Source organism: Carettochelys insculpta, chromosome 13 (assembly GCF_033958435.1).
Source record: "Carettochelys insculpta isolate YL-2023 chromosome 13, ASM3395843v1, whole genome shotgun sequence".
NCBI lineage: Eukaryota > Metazoa > Chordata > Testudines > Carettochelyidae > Carettochelys > Carettochelys insculpta.
Genome location: NC_134149.1, coordinates 10,606,711 through 10,632,436, shown reverse-complemented (window position 1 = coordinate 10,632,436; position 25,726 = coordinate 10,606,711). Strand labels below are relative to the sequence as shown.

At 45.5% G+C, this 25,726-nt stretch overlaps 1 protein-coding gene across 4 annotated transcripts in view; it reads right to left on the bottom strand.

Annotated features, from left to right (window-relative positions):
* AFF2 (ALF transcription elongation factor 2) overlaps positions 1–25,726 on the bottom strand; it is a 474,637-nt gene that overhangs the window by 52,055 nt on the left and 396,856 nt on the right. For 3 of the 4 annotated variants that reach the window (XR_012647252.1, XR_012647253.1, XM_075007493.1), the window contains exons 10-11: positions 1,548–1,710; positions 6–1,055 (exon numbers count right to left, since the gene is read on the bottom strand). Coding sequence is in view for 2 of the 4 variants with exons in the window: in XM_075007493.1 (XP_074863594.1) it covers positions 6–1,055; positions 1,548–1,710 (1,213 nt within the window). In the remaining 2 variants the exon portion in view is untranslated. The remainder of the gene's footprint in view (positions 1–5; positions 1,056–1,547; positions 1,711–25,726) is intronic. The other variant, XM_075007494.1, reaches the window with a different exon arrangement.

Below are 25,726 nucleotides of genomic sequence, written 5' to 3'. Positions count from 1 at the left end.
TTTACCTTGTGCTTCCTTTTGGATTTTGTGGAGGGCTTTTCAGCAGCTGCAGTGGGGGACTCTCGGGATGGTCGCCTGTGCTTCAAGTTCGCCTCCCGCGGTTCAGTTTTCACAGATGCTGTCTCACAGGGCTCTTGTCCAGGTATTCTCGAGAGTAAACTAAGATCTATTTTCACCCAAAGGGATTTGAGTTCTTCATATTCCCTCAATGGGGACAGAAGTTCATTTTGCACCACTGGGATAGGTGAAAAGAGTTGCTCCTCTAAATCGTTGCTGGTCTGGTCTATTGATGTGTTGCTGCCATTGCTAGTTAAACTGCTTACACTGAGGATGTTCCTGTTAGAGTCCTTTGCTTTGATGCCATTGGCAGTCCCACTGAAGGCTGGTAATATTTTAGCCTGCAGGCTCTCTTCCTGGTCTGTGTTTGAGTCAGATGTAGATGAATCAGTTTCGATAAATTCACGTGATTTAGGGACAGTTTTACTAGGGCCTCTGTACTTTTTCTTCTCGGAAGCAACTCCTGTGCTAGTCCTTGGTTCTTTTCTTGGAGCGGTCTTCCCAGCTGCTGCTTTTGTGCGAACCTTTGGTTGCTCTGGGGGTTCCTGTGTCTCTTTTTCTTTGGGAGTGTTGCTGGTATTATTTGGTTTGGGCCAGTTATACTCTTCTATGCTGGAAGTCCTTTCCACCTTTTTGGGTTGCTTTTTCCCAGGAGTCCTTTGTGAAGTTGGCTCATTATGAGCTGGAGACTTCTGCTTGGAGCTTTTTGCCTCCGGAGTTTTTTGAGCAACTCGTGGTTTGGCTTTCTCCCGGATGGGACTAAGGACAGCCCTGTCTTTGGAATCAGTCTGGGGCAGACTATTATTAAGCTTCCCTTTGTTTTGTCCATCAGTCTGCTGGCTGCTCTGAGACTGAGAACTGTTCTCACTATGAGTCTCATTTTGGTTGTTGATAATGGTCTTGTTATGGGGATTCACTTTATTTAGCCATTTATCCAGCTGCCACTTGTTTGTCGAGGGAGGTTCAGGCTGCAGATCGAAGAACGATAGGAAACAAATCTAAGAGAAGCAATGCATTTTAATTTAAACCACAATTACATTTTTAACACAGCCTTTTATTTCAGACAACCAGTGGTTATTGCTACTTTTACTATAGTATTAATGGTTAATTAACTTCCTTATCTAGTTTACAATGTGGCTCTGGAGAAATTTAATACAACACAAAAGTTAAGCAGGTCCCCAAAGACACATGTTTTGTCATGCTGCCATTCCATAGTCCCAGAAAAATACTGTGTCAATAAAATCTCTTCTATGGTACTGGGCAAAAAATCTAAATATTTCCCCGAAGTAATTGAAATGAGGCCAGGTTTTCTCTAAAGCTAAAATGATCAAGTGGATCACAGATTTGACAGCATAAAGGGAAAAGAGAGCAAACAACAGTAAGCAGAATAGGACATTTACATTTTCTGCAGGATAATAGGATTTTGCTTTCAGTGACAAGGCCACTTCCTGAGCGTGTGCTGGGAGAAGGGAGTTGCATTCAGAGCTTACCTCTGGAGTTGCGCTCCGCGACTCTTCATTACACTCACTGTCACTGGAGCTGCTTTCACTGTCAGAATCGGATTCGGAACTGCTCTCGGATTCACTGGAGCTCCCAGAGCCTCCACTGGAATGTGCTAAAACCACACTGTGCCCTGCCTGCAAAGGAAGGCCACTGGAAAGGAAAGACAGACACTCAGCTGAACGGGCTGTTTTCCCATTTTTTTTTTAAAAGTGTGACCTAGGAAAACTTATGGAGATGACCCTGGTCCTTGCTCTGCCACAATTCCCATTCACTTCATTTTGATTCAACGAAGTCTCAAAGGGGAATTTTGGTTGGTAAGATGTTTCTCACTGAATAAAATTATTAACAGCTTTATAAATGTGTTCCATGAAGTATAAATCCAAAGTAATAGTTATCATTAATAACTGTTATTAATAATTATTATTCAGTGAGAAATGTCTTAGTGTTACATGCCCGAGGTTATTAACTTGAGGATTGTAAAAACTAACACTCATACTTAAATAATTTAAAAATTGAAAAAAAGGGTCTCTCCAGTTTTTGTCAAGACATTTATATTTATGTCCAAATGAAAGGTTTTATGCAATCAGTACAGGGCAGAACACTTAATTTGATATGAACGCTTTTTGTTTTTTGCACCATAGCATACGAAACCACATATTTATGACAACTCCCCACAGGTGCCAAGGATTCTTTATTTCTAGTTGCATTTTCCCACTTGTGCTTTTGATGGTGCAGGAAGAACGCCTAGCTCCTGTTGAGAACAATAGTTCTAGAGTACTTAACTTTCCAGAATGCCCTCCCGTCTTCTTCCCATTTATAAAAGGACCCTCCACTGTCTTCAGTATCTATTTTAACCCCAAGGGGTGTAAAGAAGTCCCATATGGGAAGTGAACCCATCAGACTCTTTACAAACTCACGTTTAATTTTAAGCTTTTTCATCAGAGAAATAATCATAAAAGTTATGTCTGTTCAAATGATCTATACAGCAACCAATGATTGGTTTTAGATTTCTGAAGCTGACAAAGCAAGTGTTTGAAAATTGACAAAATTTGCTAGTAGTCCTTTATAGATATCCAATATTCACCTTACTGTAGCAATATCTTTGCATGCCTAGGAGTTTTCCCCCTCTTAACTTTATTCCTCTTTTCTTCCCCCAAGAAGGACTTCAGCCGTGTATGGAAGTGCTCTCACTCACCCCAGTGAAACCAGTTCAACATCGGTATGCGAGAAACCCTCATGAGAAAGATACAGTAACCAACTAATTTACACTGGTGAAGGCCATAAAAATTCCATGTCTGATCCCATTTCTCTGTAGTCACTGGAAACGTTGCTATTGACTTCAAAGGCAGCAATATCTACCCCTTAATCCTTCCCTCTCTGTAACTTTCTGTTTCCACCCAGGTACGTAGCTGTTTGTATATCCATACCTCACCCCACGATGGGGTAGGTAATTATCTCTTTAAACACTGCAGTGACCCTGCACAACCTGGCACTAGTGGGAGTGGAAAAGTCTTTTCACAACATGCCCTCCCATCCTTTATGAGACTTCTCCTTTCATCTAAACATTAATGACTACATCTCAAATTAACTAAACAGATGAAAAAGGCCCTGCTTGGACAGGAAAGAAAAAGATTCTAAATGAATGTAACTTACCTCTTTAAAATATGCTAGCAACATTGCTTGTAATAAACTAACACATATGGGCACCCTTGCCCTCTGTTAGCTGGAATCAGAACTATCCAGATTTGCATCGTAATTCCTCTTTTAATTGCTCGTGCAGATTCTGCTTTGGTAGAGTCTAGACAGAGATTGATGCTTTTGGAACTCAAGGGTCTAATCATCTATCCCTGGAATAGTTGTTAAGACTTGAATTGTCAAGGTTTGTGGTATTTGCAGGAGCAATCAAATTCTTAAGTGATCATGAATTTGTCACAATATTAATGAATTGTTTCTTTACTTATCACTGACCCAGGGGTGAGCTCCAAAGTACATCCATTTGGGGCCATATACAGGAAAGCATCCCTGTTCAGGAAAAGTGCTTAGTCCTACTAAGTCCATGTGACTTAAGCCCATGCTTATAGTTAAGAACACGTTAAACTGCTTTGCTGAATTGAGGCCTAAGAATGGAGATTCCAAAAATGCAGAATGAAAGTCTGATGTGTACTGACAAAACATCTGGGTGCTTTGTGGTGCTTTATTAAATGAACTACCTGCTTAGGCAGACCTAAACAAAAAACTCAAACAAAACTCAAGGCAACCCAAATCCAGGGAAACTTCACTCCAATAACTCATAGTTTCCAAAAATCAAAACAAACCACAACATGTTGACACACCAAAGTGACAATAAATACTTGCATCTAAAAATGTCAAAATGTTTGGTTTGACACTTTGAAATTGAAAATTTTTGGGGGGGTGAGATGTTTACTCTTCATCCCCAGTCAGGATGGAAACAAATGTTAAAACCTCAAAATTGCCCAAGCTGCTGGTATGACTAACCAGCTATATTTACAAGGAAACAGATAAAACTTTATGTGGTACTCTTCAGGCTCACAAAAGTGGGTTCTGTCTGAATGACAGCTCAAATGAAATAAAATTTCCCTTGATCTAGTTTAAAAGTTTGCTTTTGTCTAGTATTGTTCTTCATTAGAGAGCAAAGTGCACTACTTAGGAGATAAGCGCAAGCGTCCTAATTTTACAAATGGGAAATCTGAGGTATGGGGAGATGACACAACTTGCCCAAATCCACTTGGTCAGCCTCTGGGCAAGTCAGGAATATAATCCATGTCTCCCGAGTCTCAGGTCTGTGCTCTACGTGGTACAAATGCTCTGTTGAAGCTAGTGGAAAGTTCACTGCATATTATATCTGATATAATGGATAAAAACACCTATCCTGAATCAAAGTGGGAGAGGCTGGTTTCTTAGTCACCAGATCCCAGACAGACCTTTAAACTGGACAACCTTTGACAACACCTATACCCCCAAAGCCGTGTCTACACGTGCACGCTACTTCGAAGTAGCGGCACTAACTTCGAAATAGTGCCCGTCACAGCTACACGTCTCGGGCGCTATTTCGAAGTTAACATCGATGTTAGGTGGCGAGACGTCGAAGCCGCTAACCCCATGAGGGGATGGGAATAGCGCCCTACTTTGACGTTCAACGTCGAAGTAGGGACCGTGTAGTCGTTGCGCGTCCCGCAACATCGAAATTGCGGGGTCCTCCATGGCGGCCATCAGCTGAGGGGTTGAGAGACGCTCTCTCCAGCCCCTCAGCTCAATGGTGGTCGCATGGATCGGCCCCTTAAAGGTCCCCTCCCCCTCCCTTCCTGTGCAGGAAGCTGAGGGAATGTGCAGGCGGCAGCCCAGACACGCGGCCAGCCTGCACATCCCTCAGACACCCAGAACAGGGCCAGCACCTGCCATGGCTGCCCGGCAGCCCCCCCAGCACCCCCAGGGGACCCCCCCAAGGGGAGCCAGAGCAGCCAGGCCAGCCAGGCGGGCAGCCAGGCTGGGAAGCGGCAGCGGGGCCCCTCCTGGATGGAGGCTGAGCTGCGGGACCTGCTGGGGCTCTGGAGCGAGGAGGAGGTGCTCCAGGTAATGGGGAGCAAGAGGCAGAATGCGGATGCTTTCGCTCGGCTGGCCGAGGGCCTGGCCGCCCGGGGTCACCCTGCCCGCACTCCTGACCACGTCAGGACTAAGGTTAAGGAGCTGCGGCAGGGTTACGCCCGGGCCCGGGATGTGGCCGGCCGATCTGGGGCCGCCCCCGTCACTTGCCCCTTTTACAGGGAGCTCAGGGACATCCTGGGCCCCCGGCACACCTCCTCCCCTCCGGCCACCCTTGATACCTCGGCCGATGAGCCCCAGCAGGCCCTGCAGCCGGAGTCCGCCCCGGAGGTAAGCCCCGCACCCCGGGGGGCCCCCCCTGGAGCCCACCCCCAGGCCATCGCGGCAGGAGGAGGAGGAGGAGGAGGAGGAGGGGGGCTCCTCTGCAGAGTCCAGGCTGCAGATCCTCCTCCTGCCCTCCCGGAGCAGCAGCCGGGCGTCCGCCCCCCGGGGATCTCCGGACAGTGGGAGTGGACCGGCAGGTATGTAACCCCCTCTGGTGTACACCCCCGGGGTTGAGGGGCGGGGGTAAAAGATATGTGTCCAGGGCCCCCCACATGCTCACATGGCCATGGCCCCAAGGACAGCAGGGCCATGTCCCTCACAGGAGTGCATCAGCCCCTGCCCCCCCCAGCACGACAGTGCCATGCCCCATCCCCGGGGCACGCGGGAGCGGAACCTCGAGGGTCCCCCGGGAGGAGGGGGTGGGACACCCCGCAGCAGCAGCAGCAGCAGCAGCAGCAGCAGCAGCAGCATGTGATGGAGTTGGGGGAGTGCAAAAGGGAGACTCAGGCTAGATATGAGCAACAAGCTGAATAGCTCCCAGGAGCAAAGGATGATCCTGGGGCTACAGCTGGCAGGTGACACCTCTGCCCTGAACAAAGAGGAGGGAGGAGCCGAGCTGGCTTTGAATCGGGGCGGGGGCCGCAGGTAGAGGCTAGGGGAAGGGAGAGCTGGAAGGCAGCCAGCCTGAGGAGGGGGAAAGCTACACCCCAGAGGGGCACCCCTTGGGGTCTTCTCCCCAGGACGGGTTGGAAGGACTGTCTCTGACTGCTGTGCTGTCACTCCTGGGAGAAACTGGGCATCTGTGGCCTAAGAAACCTCTCCTGTCAGACCCTGCTGAGTGAAGTGAGAGTCACTCCCACCAGGGGACGGGGTGCAGTGCAGGGGGACCCCGAACCCCATCCATCACAGCAGCATCTCCCGGGGACGGGGACGGGGAATCTGCAGCACAGGGGTGGGGGGACAAGGGCCACGGCTCGGGGCCCACACTAACGCCTGTCTCCATTCTTCTTCCCCCCCTCCTCCTGTGTTCCGCAGCTGCACCATCGGAGGACCGGAAGAGAGTGCCGGCGAGGCATCAGTGGTCCCGGAGACTCCTCCGGGGCCATCGCTCCAGGCAAGCCCCTCGGCGGAGGACTGACCGGCCCCACAGCAGGCTAGACGGCGGATCCCGCAACAACACCCGACGGCGACGGACCCCCAGCTGCTGGCCATCCATCGTCGGCAGCTGGAGGTCGCGGAGCAGCGCCTGCGGGTGGAGCAACGCCGCCTGGACCTGCAGGAGCAGGCGCTGGCCTGGCGCCAAGAGGCATGGGGGGCCTACATGGACACATTCAACTGCCTGGTGGACTACTTGGCCCCCCATGCCGCGCCGGCCACCGCAGCGCCTGCCCTGCCTGCTCCACCCGCCACACCACCTGCTGCTCCGCACATCGCCGTCCCGTCCGCCATCGCCCCGCCACCCACCACCGAGGGCCGGACCGCCGAGGGACACCTGGGGCCAGCTGAGACTCGCCGGACATATCTTCCGGTCCGCCCGGCCCCCAGCCAGCCCCGGACAGGGCTGCGGCCGAGGCGGGGCTCCCGGCCGCCCACCCCCAGTGCCGGACTTTAGGGGCGTGGGGCCCGGGACATGGCCCCCCACCTTGTATATAGTTATTTTCCAAAAAAGAATGAAGATGGACCGTTTCATTTACATTTGTGCCCCCCTTTGCCCCGTCCCCCCCATGTAAATAGTTCTCCCCTTCCTTATCATCCCTGGTTTTCTTTTTATTGAACAACAGACCCATATTATTATATGCAAACTTTTTTATTATTATTGTTTTATTTGTACAGATTACTTTTGTTAAAGACGTCTTGTATATAGTTTGTTCTTGTTTTAATTATAGTTAAAAAAAAACAGTTCTAAAAGAAAAACCAGTTTAATTTGAGCCACAAGTGCGTGCTGTCATTTGTACAGGAGAAGTCGGGGGGGGGGGTGCTGTTGGGAGCTCCGTGGTATGGGCGTAGGGGCAGGGAGTGTTGTGGAGGAAGGCGGGGGCGCAGTGGGGGGCCTGGCAGAGTTCACCCTGCGGCCTCCTCGAAGTGGGCCCGCAGGGCCTCCCGGACCCGGGTCCCTTCGGGGTCCACCTGGCGACTGGGGGCAGCGGGTGGCTGCACATCGCCCCTGCCGGCTTCCACAGCCCAGCCCTGAAAAAAGGCCTCCCCCTTGCTCTCCACCAAATTGTGCAGGGCGCAGCAGGCACCCACAACCTGGGGGATGTTGTTGGGGCCTGCATCCAGGTGGGTCAGGAGACATCTCCAGCGCCCTTTGAGGCGGCCAAATGAGCGCTCCACCACCTGGCGTGCGTGGTTCAGGCGCTGTTTGAAGCGCTCCTGGCTGGCAGAGAGATGGCCCATGTACAGGTGCACGAGCCAGGGCCGGAGGGGGTATGCCGCGTCTGCGATGACACAGAGGGGCATGGTGGTGTCCCCCACAGGGATCTCCCACTGGGGGATGTAGGTCCCCGCCTCCAGCCGGCGGCACAGGCCCGAGTTCCGGAAAACCCGGGCGTCGTGGGTGCTGCCAGGCCAGCCCACATAAACGTCCTGGAAACAGCCCCGGCTGTCCACCAAGGCCTGGAGGACCACTGAGTGGTAGCCCTTGCGGTTGATGTACCGTCCTCCACTGTGTTGCGTGGCACGGATGGGGATGTGAGTCCCATCCAGAGCCCCGAAGCAACTGGGGAAGCCCAGTGTGGCAAAGCCCACGATGGTGGCATCTGGGTCCCCCAGCCTCACAAGCCTGTGGAGGAGTATGGCGTTGATGGCACACACAACCTGCAGGGAAAGCACATGGGACAGCACCAATGAGGGGTGAGCAGGGTGTGCATGGCCCAGCCCTGCCCTCCCCTCCCCTCCCCTGCCCTGCCCTCCCCTCCCCTGCCCAGCCCTGCCATGCCCTGCCCTGCCCTCCCCTCTCCTCTCCTGCCCTCCCCTCCCCTGCCCTACCCTGCCAGGGCCCCCCTGCCCTCCCCCCCCCCGTGGGTCCTCTTACCTCCATAAGGACAGCCCCGACGGTAGCCTTGCCGACGCCAAACTGCTGTCCCACGGATCGGTAGCTGTCGGGAGTGGCCAGCTTCCAGACAGCGATGCCGACCCGTTTCTCCACAGGGAGAGCACGCCGCATGGCAGTGTCCTGGTGCCTGAGTGCGGGGGTGAGCCACTGGCACAGCTCCATAAATGTCTGAAGTTCCTGAGCCAGTGGTTGTCGTCCCACTCCTCAAGCACCAGCCGCTCCCACCAGTTGGTGCTGGTGGGGTAGCTCCACAGCCGCCGGCATGTGAGGTGGGGGGGGCGGGTCGGGGTGCTGCAGGGTTGGGGGTTGAGCCCTGCTCCCCTGGGGGCCGCTCCTCCTCCAGTATGGCAAGGAGGTGCTCAGCTGCCTCCCGCATGGCATGGATCAGGGCGAGTCCTGCTCCTGCCGGGAGGCTGGGTGGACCGCTGCTGCTGCTGGGGGTCCATGCCTGTGTCGCCCAAGGTCTGTGTGCCTATGGCTCTTCAGACCGCGTGCTGTGCAGGCTGAGTGTGTCTGGGAGGGGCCCTTTAAGGGAGCGGCTAGCTGTTGCCCCGGAAGTGCTAGTCCGCCCTGTGACCCTGTCTGCAGCTGTGCCTGGCATCCCTATTTCGATGTGTGCTACTTTGGCGTGTAGACGTTCCCTCGCTGCGCCTATTTCGATGTGGTGCTGTGCAACGTCGAAGTTGAACATCGACGTTGCCAGCCCTGGAGGACGTGTAGACATTATTCATCGAAACAGGCGATTTCGATGTCGCTACATCGAAATAAGCTACTTTGAAGTAGGCTTCATGTGTAGACGTAGCCCAAGTGTGTCTGGAAGTGAACTGGTACTGCAGTTGGCATATGCACATATAATACATGTAAATGAGATCTGTAACTGTGACAAGAGCTCAAAGAACAAGAACAAAACCATGGAAATAGGTGTCAGACCCAACCTGGCTGTGCTTTCCGTCTTGCTGCACACCCTTCCCAGAGAAGTCCTCAGGGTGAAATACTACTGACTAACAGATGAGCAAGCTTGGAGGAGGAACCAGACAGACTCACAACAATGTTTTTCATACAAAACACAGTGAGGTCATATTTGTTTTTCATGTAGGCATCATTGCCAAACTAGACTTTTTTTTAAAGTATACACATTCACTTTTCACCATGCAGTTGGCATTGAAGAGCAACCCTGATTTTATGTACTGCCACGCACTCAGATAACATCTGAAATGCCGTTCCTAACATCTCACCAAGCTAAAGAACACTTTTCATGGAGCTCCATGCACAATCAACCTCTAAGGGTATGTCTGCATAGCAGCCTTATTGTGAAATAAGCTATTCCACACGAGCTATTTCAGAATAGCTTATTTAGAAATAACGCTGCTACACATAAAAATTCACTTTGAAATAGCACTTAGCTATTTCAAAACACAGCACCTACACACATAAGCTGCATTTACTTGGCCCCTCACTTTCAGAAGGGGCATGCAAATGTGGCTGACCATAAATGTAAATGAGGCATGCATTCAAATATCACACACCTCATGTGCATATTCCCACGTGATCTGGGTTCAAGAGGAACCATTTCCAGAAGCCAAAGCATCTGTATGGATGGGGTTCCTTCGAAAGAAAATCCCCCTTAAAAAAGCACCCTTCTTCCTGAAAAACATTAGGAAGAAGGGTGCTTTCAAAAGCAGGTTTCCTTTTAAAGGAACTTCATCCACATGGTTGCTTTGGCTTCTGGAAATGGCTGTTCTGAAAGCCAGATCATGTGGGAATATGCCACTGAGGTAGAAGATATTTAAATCCACACCTCATTTGCATTTCTGGTTGGCCGTATTTGCAGGCCTGTTCCGAAAGGGAGGGGGTCACGTAGACGCAGCTATAGACCCTTTTTCCAAAATAGAGCTATTGGACACACTATGGCTCATTTCAAAATAGGCTCTATTCCTGTCTTAACAGCTCCTATTTCGAAATAGGTATTATTCCTTAAGCAATGAGGTTTACCAGTTTTGAAATAAGCCAATCGCTATTTCAAAATTATTTCAAAATAGCAGTTGTGTTGTGTAGATGCTACGATTTCAGAATAACTTTGCAGTCTAGACCTACCCTAACAGTGATGTTCAGTAGAATAGAAGAACATATACAGACCTTTCACACACAAGTGTATGGGGAAAAAATCCTCATTTCCGAGGGGGAGAATGTAGCTCTTAGATAAAAAAAAATAGTTTCCTTTCAGTGAAAAAATATTGGTTGGTGGAACTATCCTCTGAAGTCATTTTTGGCTCTACACCTAGGAAGTGGTTTTCTACCAAGAATATGGGGCTGATCCTGAAAGCATTTACTCACCGGAGTAGTGCTTACTTGAGTGGGGCTAGCTCACTGGAATATGGACTGAACGAATTGAGGTATGCGCCTGGGAGAGATATGGAAAGCACGTTTTGCTCTGTTGCTAGGTTCCAGCTTAGGAATGCCATCCTGGATGAGCTTTGAAATGGATCTGAAGCATTTTATCAGTGGGAAACCAGTGACTAGAGGGGGCAGAACGCTTTGGCATCTGAACTGCAGAGGTGTTATTTCCCAGCCAGGGCTGAGTGTTTCCTCCACCGCTGAGTATTTACCTAATAGGTTTCTGTCACGTTGGAACAAAAAGTAAAAACGCTGCTGCTGCACAAAAGAATGAAACGCTGTCTGGGCAAAGCACACGCAAATGAAAGACAGTTCATTACTGCTGATTGAGATTGAAAGCTCCAGGGACCAGCTGTGTAGACTTGCAAGAGAGAGCCCTTGCTCCCGAAGAACTTGCCATGTGAACAGACAAAGCAAATACTGCCAAGCATCATTGTCTCGGGTCTTGGAACAGAATGCTGCTCTCTGGAGGCCCAGCCGAGTGCCTTGTCTACAAGTCGCTCCTCCCTCCCGAGCTGGCAGGACAAGCAGCTTGGTCCTGTTTGTGAGTTTATCCTTCCTTTGCCACATGCCCTTATCCCAGGAGTCTGCACTTTATCTCAGTGCTGCATGGGAGCAGAATGTGAACTACATGCAGGGTGAGCAGTGAGGGTAGGAGGGGCTCTGCTGTGAGGAAATGGACTCACAAGGCATAGTAGTGAGAGAAACCCTTTAGGACAGCGCTGTAGGTATATCGCCATCGCGGCTTACACACCACAGACCTGGTTCCCCATTCATCCATTCACTCCACTGTAAATGAGAGTAACGCCACTGGAGTTAGGCCCACAGTGTAGCTGGCAGCTGGAACAACCTCACTGGCACAGAATACCAGGGACCCATCTGTGGTGCCTACTACAGCAGCTGGCAGCAAGGGGTGTACACAGGTGGTCAGTGGATGAAACACACAAAAAGGGACCTTGGAATCATGTCAGAAAGGAATTGCTCTTTGTTGGCCTGCAGCAGCTTTCATCCACTTCCTGCCCTATCGATCTAGTTTTCTCTTTGTTGGTGCATGTGGGGGAGCATCTCGCCACAATCTCGCCACACATTTTTACAGTCTACAACACCTCGTGTGTAACTTGAAACTCAGCATTCTCATGGTGGGCCCAAAATACATGAGAGAAAAGGCCCTATGGAGCAAACCAGGCATCAGCCGCTAGAAGTGGGTTTCTGGACTGATTGATCTCAAGGGTCTGAAGGTGAGAGCTGCTGAGCTGAATTCAGTAGGGATCTGCAGTTACACGGCTCTTGCAAGACCAGGCCTTTAAAATACACAGCTGAGGTTCTGGTCTTGGTGCTTCAGTAAATGTATTGAAACCACCAACAGTATTTCTCTGTAATTTGCTGCCATGGGTGAGCTGCTTAAATTTTTAAATCCCCACTTCCACTTCAGATGTTTTAAAAAGTCACTGATTCATTTTCCAAACACCTATTGAAGCAGCTGTGGAATGATGTGCACAGCTTACTATTCTGCATGGAAAAGGAAGGACTAATGTGCAATTTAAGCATTCTTTTTTCACCAAGACTGTTATTATATTATTTTCAACACATCATTTACTCTAATATTATAATACATGGCTTTCAAGACTAAACCCAGTAGTTACAACAAGAGAGTATTTAATTCTAAAAATCATTAACCACTAAGATGTGAAATAATCAACTCCATAATGTGTGTGTGTGTGTGTGTGTGTGTGTGTGTGTGTGTGTGTACACACTTACACACACACTATGGGGTTGATTATTGATTTTATATATATATATATATATATATATATATATGTATATATATATGCAATTGTGCATCTTCACACTTTTGCAGTGAAACTCCTTAAAGATCAAAAATTAGCAACAATATCTTAGACATCTGCTTAAATTTTTCAACTCTCACACTTAGCTGCATTAATTGCTGTGAAGAGTATTTAGCTAGTTGATGACAGATCTAACAACAGGTTTATTCACCATAAGCCTTTTTTAAGGAATCCCAGAGGAGTAATAAAACGACTACTCGTTCAATCATACTCTGTGAAATCAAAATGTAAATATCTGAGAAAACAGATTTCTGCTGGAAGTGGGAAAAAGCAAGTGGGACTTGACTAGAGAGTCAATGGGCCATCGATGCTGGCAATGTATTTTGACAAAGAGCGGTGGTCTCTGCAGAGGCATAAAACAGGATACTTTACTGAAGAGACCTAATTATGAGTAAAGCTGAACGAAACAAATTAGTTAAGAGTGGCTGTCTGTATATAAAAGAAGATTGTAGATTTGACAGAAAGGCTGGCCTTATGATTCAAGGCACTGGATTGGAGTAAGAAAATCTTCCCTTGGTTCTCCCTCCAAAAATGGGAATTATAATACTTCCCCTACCCTTTGTCTGACTTTGTCTATTTAGACCACTATCTCTTTAGGGAAAGATCAGCTTTCACACAAAATGTATATCCATACAGAACAATCACATAAATCTCTGGACTTTAACAGATGTTACTCGTGTGGCTGAATTCTATTCAAATATTTAAGAAAAAGTTTCCTTGGATATTCCAGTAGCTAATACAGATTCACTGTGTTGATTAATATTTAGTGTCAGAATTTAATACCATAACAGCTCAATAATGAAGTTTTATTTCATTTCTATTCCTGCACCATTTTCAGAAAGTAATATTCTCTCCTAATTCGAAAGGGAGCTGTCATGGTTTTTCTAATGAACCGCTGATGTCTATATCTCCAAACTTGAGTATGGCAGCCACAAGCTCTCCCTCCTGCCCCACCCAAAGAACAGGAAGGATCACTCTGAATGATTTGTTCTGTCTTCTCATTGGTTAGTAATAAATTATTTATTGCCTGGCTGGTTGGACTCAAATATAAACTTTCAAAGATCAGGCTGACACAGGAATTGAAACCTATTTGAAGCCCCTTTTAAAACATTAATCAGCATCTAGCCAAAGTGAAATGAAATAAGGGGGTGGAAACTGCTGGATTAGCTAACACTAGTGTATAAGACGTCATTTATGAGGGCTCTGTCAAGCCAAAAAAATATGAAGAATGAAGGCATCTAACATATGCTATTCAGGATGTGGCAGCTGATCTGCTTGCATCAATCCTGAACGCCGTAATGCAAATATGGGTTCTGATTTATTTTAAGGAGGCAGGTAATTTACAATATAAGGAGTGTAAAAAGTCACATTCTCATTTTATTGTGTTCAGAAGCCACTGTTTTAATCAAAGACTGTTTATAACAAGGCTGATAAGAGTTACTGAAACAGATTTTTTTATTCATATACATAGAGCTCTTTTGTACTTTCAGCTTTTAAGACCATAAAAAGCATAGTAAAGAAGAAAGAAATAAAAAAGAATGACAGAACTAACTCCTGTGAGCCACAATCTATGTCAAAGCAGAACCAAAGTGATTGACAGCTTGCATTAGTAATGAATAGAGCGGGGAAAAGCTGCCAAGAATCTATAACAAGGTCAAAGCTTTCCAATAAAGAATTACATTAGTCACAAATCCGAGGTGGAGCTGTGTATGTACATTTGAATGTGACTTTACCCATAAAACTGTTATAACTTGTGGAACCTCTCTAGTCCAGCATCCTCAGGACCTAATTGGTGCTGAATGAGAGAATTTACCAGACCATGAGATGTCAATATTGTCCAGAAGCATTACCAATACTTCCACTGCTTACTGGGCTTTTAGAAGACATGTAGAAGTCAACTAGGGCTAAATAACAGCACAGAAGACTGAGAGCTAGGACTGGTGACTATAAAAAAAAACTTTATGGGACCAGAAACCTGGTCACAGACTTAAGCGGTCATTCAGCTAATTAAAATCATGGCGGATTATGGATATTGCCAGACAAGAGAGTGCCGGACTACACAGGTTCAGCCTGTACTACCAAATTTTATCTGGACCTCATTGCCAGTTTTAGTTTTGGTCTACGATGAGCTCTATTAATCACGTGTATTAAGTACAAAGACAGCACATCAAATTACTTGGAAAATACAAACGAACAGCAGAAGAAAATGAGTTTTACTGTTACATTCTTAATGATAACCATGAAAGATTTTTGAACTATTGACATCTGACAGCAGCTCCCCCTCTGCTTCGAGTTCATACATGTACTTTAAATTTGTAAGGCAATTTTGCATATTAGGGGGCATGTCACATCCCTGATTTGTGCAGGCAACTCCTACTAACTTTAGGGCTGGGAAGCTATTTTGAAGGAATGATATGATACTGAGAAAACAATCTGCATAGTCTTCTTAATATGCAAAAGCCTTGAACTCACATGTCAACGGATTATGTTTCTTAGATGCCCTCTAGTGTTACTCTTTTGTTTGGATTGAGAAAATTGGGTGTCTTCCTATGGAACTCTTCCAATATTAAAATTATTTTTAATACCAGACTTTGTAGAAAATGAGGTGCTCATTCCTGTATTGCCTTACACCATGTACGGTCTCCCACACTACATAGATGCTTTGGCCTTTGCAGTGCCCTCTTTGCATTGTTCTGCAGGCAGATAACTTCAGTACAGGGTTTCCAACTTTCTAATTGCAGAAAAATGAAACCCTTGTCCTACCCCCTTCCCCATCCATTCTCCAAGACCCCACCCCAGCTCACTCTTTCTCTCCTCCCTCTGTCTCTTGCTTCCCCTGACACTTGTTCACTTTCACTAAGCTAGGACAGGGGATTAAGGTGTGGTCCCCAGCCAGGAGAGTAGGCTCTGGGATGGAGCTGGGGATGACAGATTCAGAGGGTAGGAGGGGGCTCAGGGCTTGGGTAAGCGTTGGAGCATGGAAGGTGTTGAGGGGTTGTAGGTTCCAGGACACGTTGACCTAAGGCAGCACCAACACGTCTCTCCAGCTCCTAGGTGGAGGAACAGCTAGGTGGTGCTGTGCACTGCCTCACCCCCACGGCTCCCACTGGCTCTGGTTCCTGACCAATGGTATTGCAGAGTTGGCACTTCGGGTGGGGGCAGAACTTAGTGCTCCAGTGACCCTCCTTCCTCCTAGCAGTCACTTTCTGGGAGCTGTGCAGAGTTGGACAGGGAGCCTTCCAGCCCCACTATGCTGCCAACTGGACTTATAATGACCTAAATGGAGCAGCCAGGGTCCCTTTTTGACTGGATGTTCCTGTTGAAAACCAGACAGTTGGTGCCCTATTCCAGAATTTTACTGTGGATGCATGCACTGTGAGGGAATCTCTGGGTGGCACAGGCACTGGGTCAGCTCCTTGCAGGCTGTTGCTGCTGTCACTTTATAGAAAATCTTTGTTGAGCTATAATACTATATATATAGTCCTGCAGTGACCAAAATGGGGAAGGATGGGGAAGGCAGTGGGTGTTGTAAACCTCCTCATAACTGAGCCCAGCACGTGCAAAGTAGGTAAAAAAACTCTACCAGAAGAATCTTCTCTCTTTTAATAGTGGCAGGGTTCAAAACCCAGTGCAGTAGTAGTCGTAAGCCTCTTCCACTCCATTGCGCCCAGACGTAAACGATTATCCAAGGTGACAGCAGTGGAGGATCAGAGCGTTCCCTATAAGCTGAGAATTTAGGCAGCCACTCAGGAGAGATTCAAATGCCGCCCAGCTGATATGCAGAGTGCTCCCAGTGTCCACAGCTGGCAGCAGCATGTGTTTATACTGGCAGTGCACATCTGCACATGCCTCAGTGCACATAACAGAATTTACTCCGCACATGGATTTTAAAAATCAAAGGCAGCACGGCTTCGTAGTGTTGCTAGCAATTGTATATAAAAGAGATTAAGGCACAAAAAACACCACATCTCTCTCAACATGACATTATGAGGCCACCCTTGTGAGAAAGGATGGTGTTGTGGTTATGCATTGACCTGGGACTTAAGCTCAGGGGTTCAATTCCTGGCTGTGCTGCAGATTTCCTTTGTGACTTTGCACCAATTGCTTCTACTCTTTGTTCTCCAATTCCACATTCTGTGAAACAGAAAGAAGAGCTGCCCCCCCTCTTTTTTATAGGGGTTTATGTGGTGATAATACATGTATGATTGTTGAGCATATTATTGATCAGAGGAGCCACAGAAGTAAAAAGAAATTAATGAAAACATAGCAGACCTTAACTTCTTTGGTACTGCTGCTAATCATACAAAAGACGTCATCAATAGCAATTACAAGCAATCATTCGGCATTCTGCAAGAAAACAGCATTTCTATGCAAACCAGGAGTTTGTGGGATACAGACAAGCCCCTTTGTAGATGCAGGGATATACACTATATTTCTGGACCTGCAAATTAGTATCTCAAGAAGGAGAAATCTGTCTAGTGAAAAATTAATTTAAGCAAATGTTGAGGCAAAGGAGTCCTCCTAACAATTAATTTAAAAACGGAGTGAAAAATACTAACTGAAGTGAAAAAATAAATTTTCGTATTAACCTCTAATCAGTCTGAAATCTGTAATTTGCTTAATCTGAGCTACTTTTATGGTGGATGATTTTTTTTTCCAGCTGCGTAACAAACCACTTGATTGACTTAGGAAAAGGATTCAGACTATTTTGTATTAAAGATCATCTTGAAGGACAGCACACTAAAAAAAGAGCTAAATCATATGGCTGCATCTATTGCTAATTATGAGATCCATGCACATTATGAACAAGAGGCTGTTTCCTCCAATGACAAATAGATGTGAATATCCTTTCCAACTCTCACTATAAATCACAAAAGACTATTAATAAACAGTCAGGAAAAATGACAGTTACTACAAGAATCTGCTCCTATACTTTGCCTAATACTATCAGTGTCATGTGTAAATCTGACATCTTAAATCTTCTACATGAAAACCCTTTAAGTCAAAAGGCTCAGCTATTTTAAACAGAATTTTCTAGGCCTGTTATGTTGAATGACAGCAAAGGAAATACAGGATCTTTAATCCTGTAACCTTATCTGACTGAAAATCTTGCCTACCAGCTAATATTTGCCATTCCCATCAACTCCAAATTAAAGGCCAGATCCTGCAAGATAAAGAGTGCTAACCCCTATTGAGAGGTGGTGAGCACTCTCATGTACCATTGTTTCCGGTAGAAGGGGAAGATACCCAGCACGGTGTGTGACTGTGCTCCAAAATAGGTCACAGGAAAGCAACACAAAAAAAAGGACCCCATTCCCACAGGTGCACTGAAATCAGACTTGAACCAAATCCCAGCTCACCTTAAAGTGGCAAGGACTAACTGTGATTGCCAGGACTAAAACCATCCTAACACAGGAAGCCTTTCAAAAATGTTAATTCAAGACACTACACTACTGTGACACTTTAGCTACGTCTACACGTGAATGCTACATCGAAATAGCTTATTTCGATGTAGCGACATCGAAATAAGCTATTTCGAAGAATAACATCTACACGTCCTCCAGGGCTGGTGCCGTCGACATTCAACGTCGATGTTGGGCAGTACTACATCGAAGTAGGCGCTGCAGGGGAGCGTCTACACACCGAAGCGGCCCACATCAAAATAAGGGTGCCAGGAACAGCTGCAGAGAGGGTCACAGGGCGGACTCAACAGCAAGCTGCTCCCTTAAGGGCCCCTCCCAGACACACTTGCACTAAACAGCACAAGATCCACAGAGCCGACAACTGGTTGCAGACCCTGTGCATGCAGCATGGATCCCCAGCTGCAGCAGCAGCAGCCAGAAGCCCTGGGCTAAGGACTGCTGCACACGGTGACCACAGAACCCCGCAGGGTCTGGAGACAGCGTCTCTCAACCCCTCAGCTGATGGCTGCCATGGCGGACCCCGCTATTTCGATGTTGTGAGACGCGGATAGGCTACACGTGCCCTACTTCGACGTTCAACGTCGAAGTAGGGCGCTATTCGCATCTCCTCATGAGGATAGCGACTTCGACTTCTCGCCGCCTTATGTCAATTTCAACTTCGAAATAGCGTTGGCCACGTGTAGACGTGGCGGGCGCTATTTCGAAGTTGGCGCGGCTACTTCGAAGTAGCCGGCACGTGTAGACGCGGCTTTTGTGCGTTTTTAATCCAGATTGTGAGCAACAGGAATGCCACTCCTCCGGTATGAAGGAAAACAGAGCTAGTTAAAATCTGACCAGGAAAGAAGGGAAAGCAAACATACAAATCCCCCAAAGAGCCAGTCAGGAGACAGTGAAGGTCCACGGCTCTGTAAATCTGAAGGCAGAGTGTGTTTTGATATTAAGACGCTGACAGATTTTTGAAAATACACATTGCCCCATGAGTTTACATAAAGCAAAACACCTAGATCAGCCTATGGGGTAGTTTCGTTATATCTGCATTGATGAGATCATTACAGCCACTGGATAATCTGTTTTTCTTCTGAATTCTGACATTCTTTCCCCAAAAGTGACTGTGCCTAAATCACTTGTACTTATTCCTCACACTGATGAGTGGTTATTGCATCAATAACGAATTTTCAAATCCATGAAGGTGGGCAAACCCCAAAGAGGCCTAGATCACCCAAGGAGATGAAAAAATAAACAAAGCCCATTCTGTCGCACAAATCTGTCCAGGCAGCTTCACTCTCTGATACGTGGTGCTTAATTGCCTGTTGCCAGAGACTTGCTTGTTGGTGACAAAAGTCAGAGATGGTGTATGGCTCTGGCAGCAGGAGTAATGGGGAAGAAGTAAACACTGATTTATTTATTTTCTATATTGATTTATAGATTGTCCTTCTCACAATCTGTACTGTATTGGGGATGCCACAGAAGAAGAAACAAAATTAGCCCAAGCTCAGGTTCAATGCTCACAAAATGGCCAAAGAAAACCAAAGCTTTCACAAAACAATCCAAAGTGTGCTGGTTTACAGCCACCAGTCCTGGCTCTCAGTGTTCTGTGCTGTTCTTTAGCTGTAATTTACCCCTAAATGTCTTCTAAGAGCCCAGTAAGCAGTGAAAGTGTTGGTAATGTGCTAGAAAATGTCAGCCTCCCGTCATCTGGCAAATTCTCTCATCCAGCATCAGTTAAGCCCTGAGAGTGTCGGATGAGAGAGGTTCAACCTGTATTACAGGGTGATGCCAACTGTTTCCCTCCATGTCCAATGCATTGTGCTTCGAGTGCAGGGTGAAATACTGAAGTGACAACAAGCTGGTGTCAGGGAGGACATCTCTTATTCCTGAAGCCTGTCTGTCTGGCCCTTTTAGGCTTGATTTAGTAGTCATTTTGCTGAGAAAAGCACAGTGCAATCCTTTACTGGATCCCACTTTCTACACATCTACTTGTTCTAGCTACCCTTTAAATAACAACATGTTGCTCGTTTCGCCACCAACTCTATGTCATAAATCCAGATAATCATTAATTAACAGGATGTCATATGGAAAGCCAGATTCCTGGGCTGCATTTCCAGCTAAACACCAGAATCGCTGTACGATTAGTGGCTAGTCACAGAGGTCAGAATTTTCAACTGTGGATGCCTCAGATAGCACTTAAGTCTAGAGCTGTGTTACCATTTCTCACAGATGGTAAGCACATGCAGCTTTCATTGATTGCGTTCAAAGCTGAAGGTGTTCTGTACCACCTTCCGTAGATGTCGACTTGGGTGCCTAACATTAAGCAACTAAGCTTGAAAAAAGTTGGCCTTAAACCAATTTGTGTCGGAGTTTACCCCAAGACAGAATGGACGTCACAGGGGTCAGCAACCTTTCCAAGGCAGAGGGCTGAAATTTGACCTTTTGACCTCTATGTAAGGTCTGAGTGCTGGTGATACATTTTAAAATCACTAATAGTCCTGTTTACAGCAGCTTCGTTAATAAATAAATAAAGATGTAGCACGAGCTGGTCTTTTGTTAATCCACAGGTGGCATGGCTTTGAGCAAGCTCCTGGCTGCATAGGGAAGGAGGGCTGGGGCTGAGCTCCCACCTTGCATGCCAATGAAAATTGGCTTGCGTGCCACTCTTGACATGTGTGCTGGGGGTTGCTGACCCCTGAGATATTATAATAGTATCTACTTACCATCTGGGAATGTTTTCTCACCATTATTGTAGCTGTTTCCTTACCCCTACATAACTTGCTGCTAAGCCAGCTCTATGTAGAACACTGAGGCTGACTCATACGATCCCTTTCTGGGATTCATTTATATGAGGTACACATTCTGGGGTTATTTAATTAAAAATAAAGACAGAAATAAACCACTGGATATTCAAGATAAAAACTTGTTCCTCGGGTATGAGTAATTACTGACACCACAAACTAAAGTGAATGTTTAAAGGGATCTCACTAAGTTGCTGTACCATAACTTTAGTTATAAATGGTATCTGAAGCTAATCATTCTTGCAGTTACAATGGAGTCAAATGATGAATAACAAATTAACAACAGGATTTTCACTGGGATTTTGGTTTTTCATTGGAGGGGGTTTTAGTATCATTTCATTAAAAATAAAATCCATGCAAGGAGAAATGCAGTTACTGTAAGGAAGAGTTTTACAAGTAAGGAATGCATGGAATTTCTTCTGCTTTAGGACATGATCTTACACAGGGAAAGCAATCAGTGTCTTCACTGGGTAATCTCCGTTTGAATAAGGAATGGTAAGTCAAGTTTTTTGTGAGGACATCTTTGGGGTGTCTGTCTTGATCTAATTCTTTCCCCCAACACACAACAGCAGATTTGTAAGAGCTAACAAAACCAACTTTTATGTAGTGATGTTTTTAACCTTACAGTTTATTCATTTTGGTTTATTAATTTGTTGGCCTGATGGTTTTTACGAGTCGCAGTTTAGCACAGGTCTCTGTCTAGTACCATGTTTCATATAGATATGGAAAATGAAATGTAAGTGTGATACAATTAAGGCTGTATGCCATGCAAGACAATACTCTAAATACGACAACAGCCTGAGAAGCTGCTTAGCAAAATCATCTTAATACTTAAAGCAGTGTGAAAATGTAAAAAGAATCTATAATGACAACTAAGATTAGCCATTTGCTCTATAACCTTATTTACAGAAGCAATCAGAGGTATTCAGGTAGAGTTAATGACCCTGTCTCCAATTAATTCAATTGTCTACAAACAACACTGATGCAGTGGCTGTCTCAGAGTCTACTACATAGTCTCTGAGGGAATACATAAGACTCCATTAAAAGTGACAATAATAATGCATTTATTACCAAAACACTATTGTATTATAAATAAATTCCTGATGTTAAATTATGCTCCATGCTTTAACAGAAATTCAATTACTGAAATAATAAAAAAGACAGTATATTTGCCAAGTGCTTGGACTATAATTTGGCTGCTTAGTTACCAGCAGTTGGCTGTTTTGCAATTTCTTTTTCATAGAGTATTTCTTTTGAATAAACGCCAGGCTTTTTCATACAAATTTTATGAACAAGTTACAAAATGAAATTCTGAGCTTTTGAATCCAATTATGAAAGACATAACTAAATCTATTATCGGAAAAAAATTCTTGAAAGCTCTTCTTGTTGTTGTTTGGCTCTCCATAGTAATTGAGGTAAGCACAGGTGCTGTTCATTACAGGCCATTGTGCACCATCTGAATTCTGGGAACTGTGGGATTCAGATGGTTTAAACTCCATTTGTGTGAATAACAAACAGGCGTGATTCTGAGGTTGTTCGTACAAGCTTGCACACAGCTCATTGGGGACTCCTAAGACACCTGCTTACCCCGTTCAAGCCAAAACACTATCATTTATGCTCTGGCTATTCTTCCTATGGCAATTTTGCAGAAGTAACATATTTCCCCAGCTTCCTGCCTCAGGCTGCTATAAATGGTAGCAATATCAAGAAAAATATAGATCCATATAACAATTAGTCAGTATAATAGGTACAACAGATGCTTTAAAGCAGCTTTTTTGCTTGATAGGATTCAGGCAGAGAATACCTTGTAAGAATATAAGATGCTGATTCTCACTGTTAGTATTATTTCCATTCAAATCAGCTTCCTGAGGTGGAATGTCAAATGTAAAATAGAGTTTAATTTTTACTTGCCGTTTAGCAGCAGGCTTTTTTTGTTGTGGGTATGGCCATTTATTTTTCTTGCTGATGTTTCATTTATTGTCTTTAGATGTTTTGCATGTAAGATATGAAGAGACACATGCACCGTGTGTCCAGCCAACAGAGTACAATGAAAAGCAACTGATGGCTTTCGCTTTAGGTCCCATAGGTGTAGGCAACCATATGGCAGCATGCATGTTGGCCCCGATTCTCCAAGGGATTACTGGCTCTCACCTTCGCTATTTCAAAAGGTGCTGTCACAAATGCACACTATCGCTGACTTTAATTATTTACTTCGGGCTTCTTTCGGCTGATGTACTATGAGCGCTTATTAGTAGAGATGCTATCAAAAATACCTGGGCATGGAGTAGGGGTGGGGGCTGAAAGGGGGCAATAAAACCAGGCTGCTCCCAGAAAGGAAATGTGGGAGAAGAGCTCCTACTATTTCAATGCTGAACTTCTAACCCACTTTTCCAGTCTTTGCCTGCCATGCAAGTACAGCTGCAATGATACAAGCCCCCCAGGGAACTTTGCAAGCTAGACTGTAGATGCCATCAGGCACCACATTTCAGAGGCTGGCTCTCAACAGAACCCTGAGAATGGAACCCAGACCCACAAAACAACCTGGATTCTGCACTATGGGCTGATTTGCCACAACCTGGTGGAATTCCCATTGCTCCCAAAGTACATGGCTTATGCTCTGGATTTACCACGATTGAAAGCCACTTACTGCAGCAAGAGTTTGCAGAGGTTGAAATCCAAGTAAGGAGGCAGGAAGGGAAGTAACTCAACACAATCAGCATCAATTAAAGAAAACAAAGCCCTTCCCTCTGGGACTGACCTTCAGGAAAAATTAGCAAGTGTAGAGACTGTGCCCCAGTGAGTGAACATTCAGCTGTATTTCTTCAACTATTATCTAATGCTCTCTACATAAACACTGAGGATGACCTAATTTTGATAGGGAGGGTCTACAGGCTTCGGTTGGCTGGGATGGACAAAGGCAACCTTCCCATTCTCAGTGTTTGATTTTACTGATGAATGGAAGATCATTGTGGCATGAAGAAAATCAGAAAGAATCGAGTATTATAAGGAGCAGATTTGTTTCTTTACAGACTTGGGGCCAATTATCCAAACAAAAACAAGGAAGGGCCATCATCAGTCCAAAAAACCACTCTAGGAGTTGACTGCTGAGGGACTGTTCTTAGACCCTGCTAAACTTTGATGGCAACAGAGGGACAAAAGCCATGTATACTGGCCCATGAAACAAGCAGAGGCTTCATTGGGAAAGGTGCAGATGGTCCCATTTCTGGGCAGATACAAAATTTGTATCCATAACGACATCTGCATCTGCAAAAATGATCCACAGATATTGGCATCGACAGATGAAGATTCATACAGATATAAAGCAGTTACTTGCAAATTTGCAGGGTTCTAGATATGAAACTTGTATCCACATCCACATCCATATCTGTGATATAAAGCTGATACCTATGAATTTGCAGGGCTTTACATATGATATTACGCAGACTCTTCAGCTGCAACTCTAATACAATGCTGAAATACCAAGGAGCAACTATGAGGTTACAAAAATTGTTTATGCCTCCCTTTTATCTCCAGAGCTGTACTTTGTGTCACTAGGCTGGTTTTTACCTCTTTGGGGGTCAGGTGGTCTTAACAGTGACCACAAATGAGGTTTAGATTCTGCACCCTGTAAACAAACAGAAAAGTAAATGATCGCAACAATTCAGAAAGAGAGAATGGGGTAACTGTGTTGCTGAGTCCTTGAGACAATCTGGAATTTTGCTGGATTTTGTTCAGATTAAAACTATCGATTTAGCAAACCTAGATACCATGCAACTGTGCCGCAAAGGGATGAAACATGGATCAGGAGGAAGGAGCGTTCCACTAGGGTTACCATATTTGAACTTTCAATGAAGAGGACATTCCTGAGAACGGGTGTATCTGTATCAGTATCTACCAAATCATGTAATTCTGGCACAATGGTTTAATGCTGTCTCGGGAAGATAGCCACCTATTCAGTTGCCATTACCACTTCTGGAAGCACCGGTGTGATCTAAAAGGCATGGCTACCCAGTACTGATGTGGACCAGTGGTGCTTAACATATGATAGTTACAAGAAAATAGCACAAGATGATACTTAAATATGCTTCACCATCAATATCCCAATAGCAGCTTCATGTGTACTACAAAGAAAGCTTAATGGAGGACTCTTGAAGACATGTCCACTGGCAGACATATAACACCAAACAATCATAGCCCTAACAATCTGAAACGCTTCTATTTACTGTGTGCATCCTACAAAAGTACAGGCATGGCCACGACTAATAAATCCAACAAAAACGGAGACCGTCCAAAGGAAGTTCCTGTATCAGATATTAAATATGACTAATGGTGTTTGACAGTGCTCCATGGAAGGTGTATTGGAGCCTCACTTTTTCCTTATCATTATCACAGAAAAAGAAAAGTAAAGCACTGCAGGAATATAAATAATTTGAAAAGCCTCATAGACAATATTCTACTGTGTGCCTCATTTGCACTTAAAAATGCTGCCCTACAGACCTTATGTACTTTTAAGATTCATCTGAAAGATGAAAAAGTCTTCCAGTCAAAAAATGTACATATTTAATGGAATTAGATCTCTAGGCAAGAAAATGTCACAAGAAAAGGAAAAAATATTAAAGTGAATGCAGGGTGCTTCTTTCTAGTGCTCTCCTGCTTTGATAAATATCTTCTGGGATGTCATTTACTAGAAAGTCATGATTTAACAAAAAGAAAAACTGCACTATAAAATATACTAGCTTTATTGCTGAACTAAGTTGCTATTTTCATATTTTC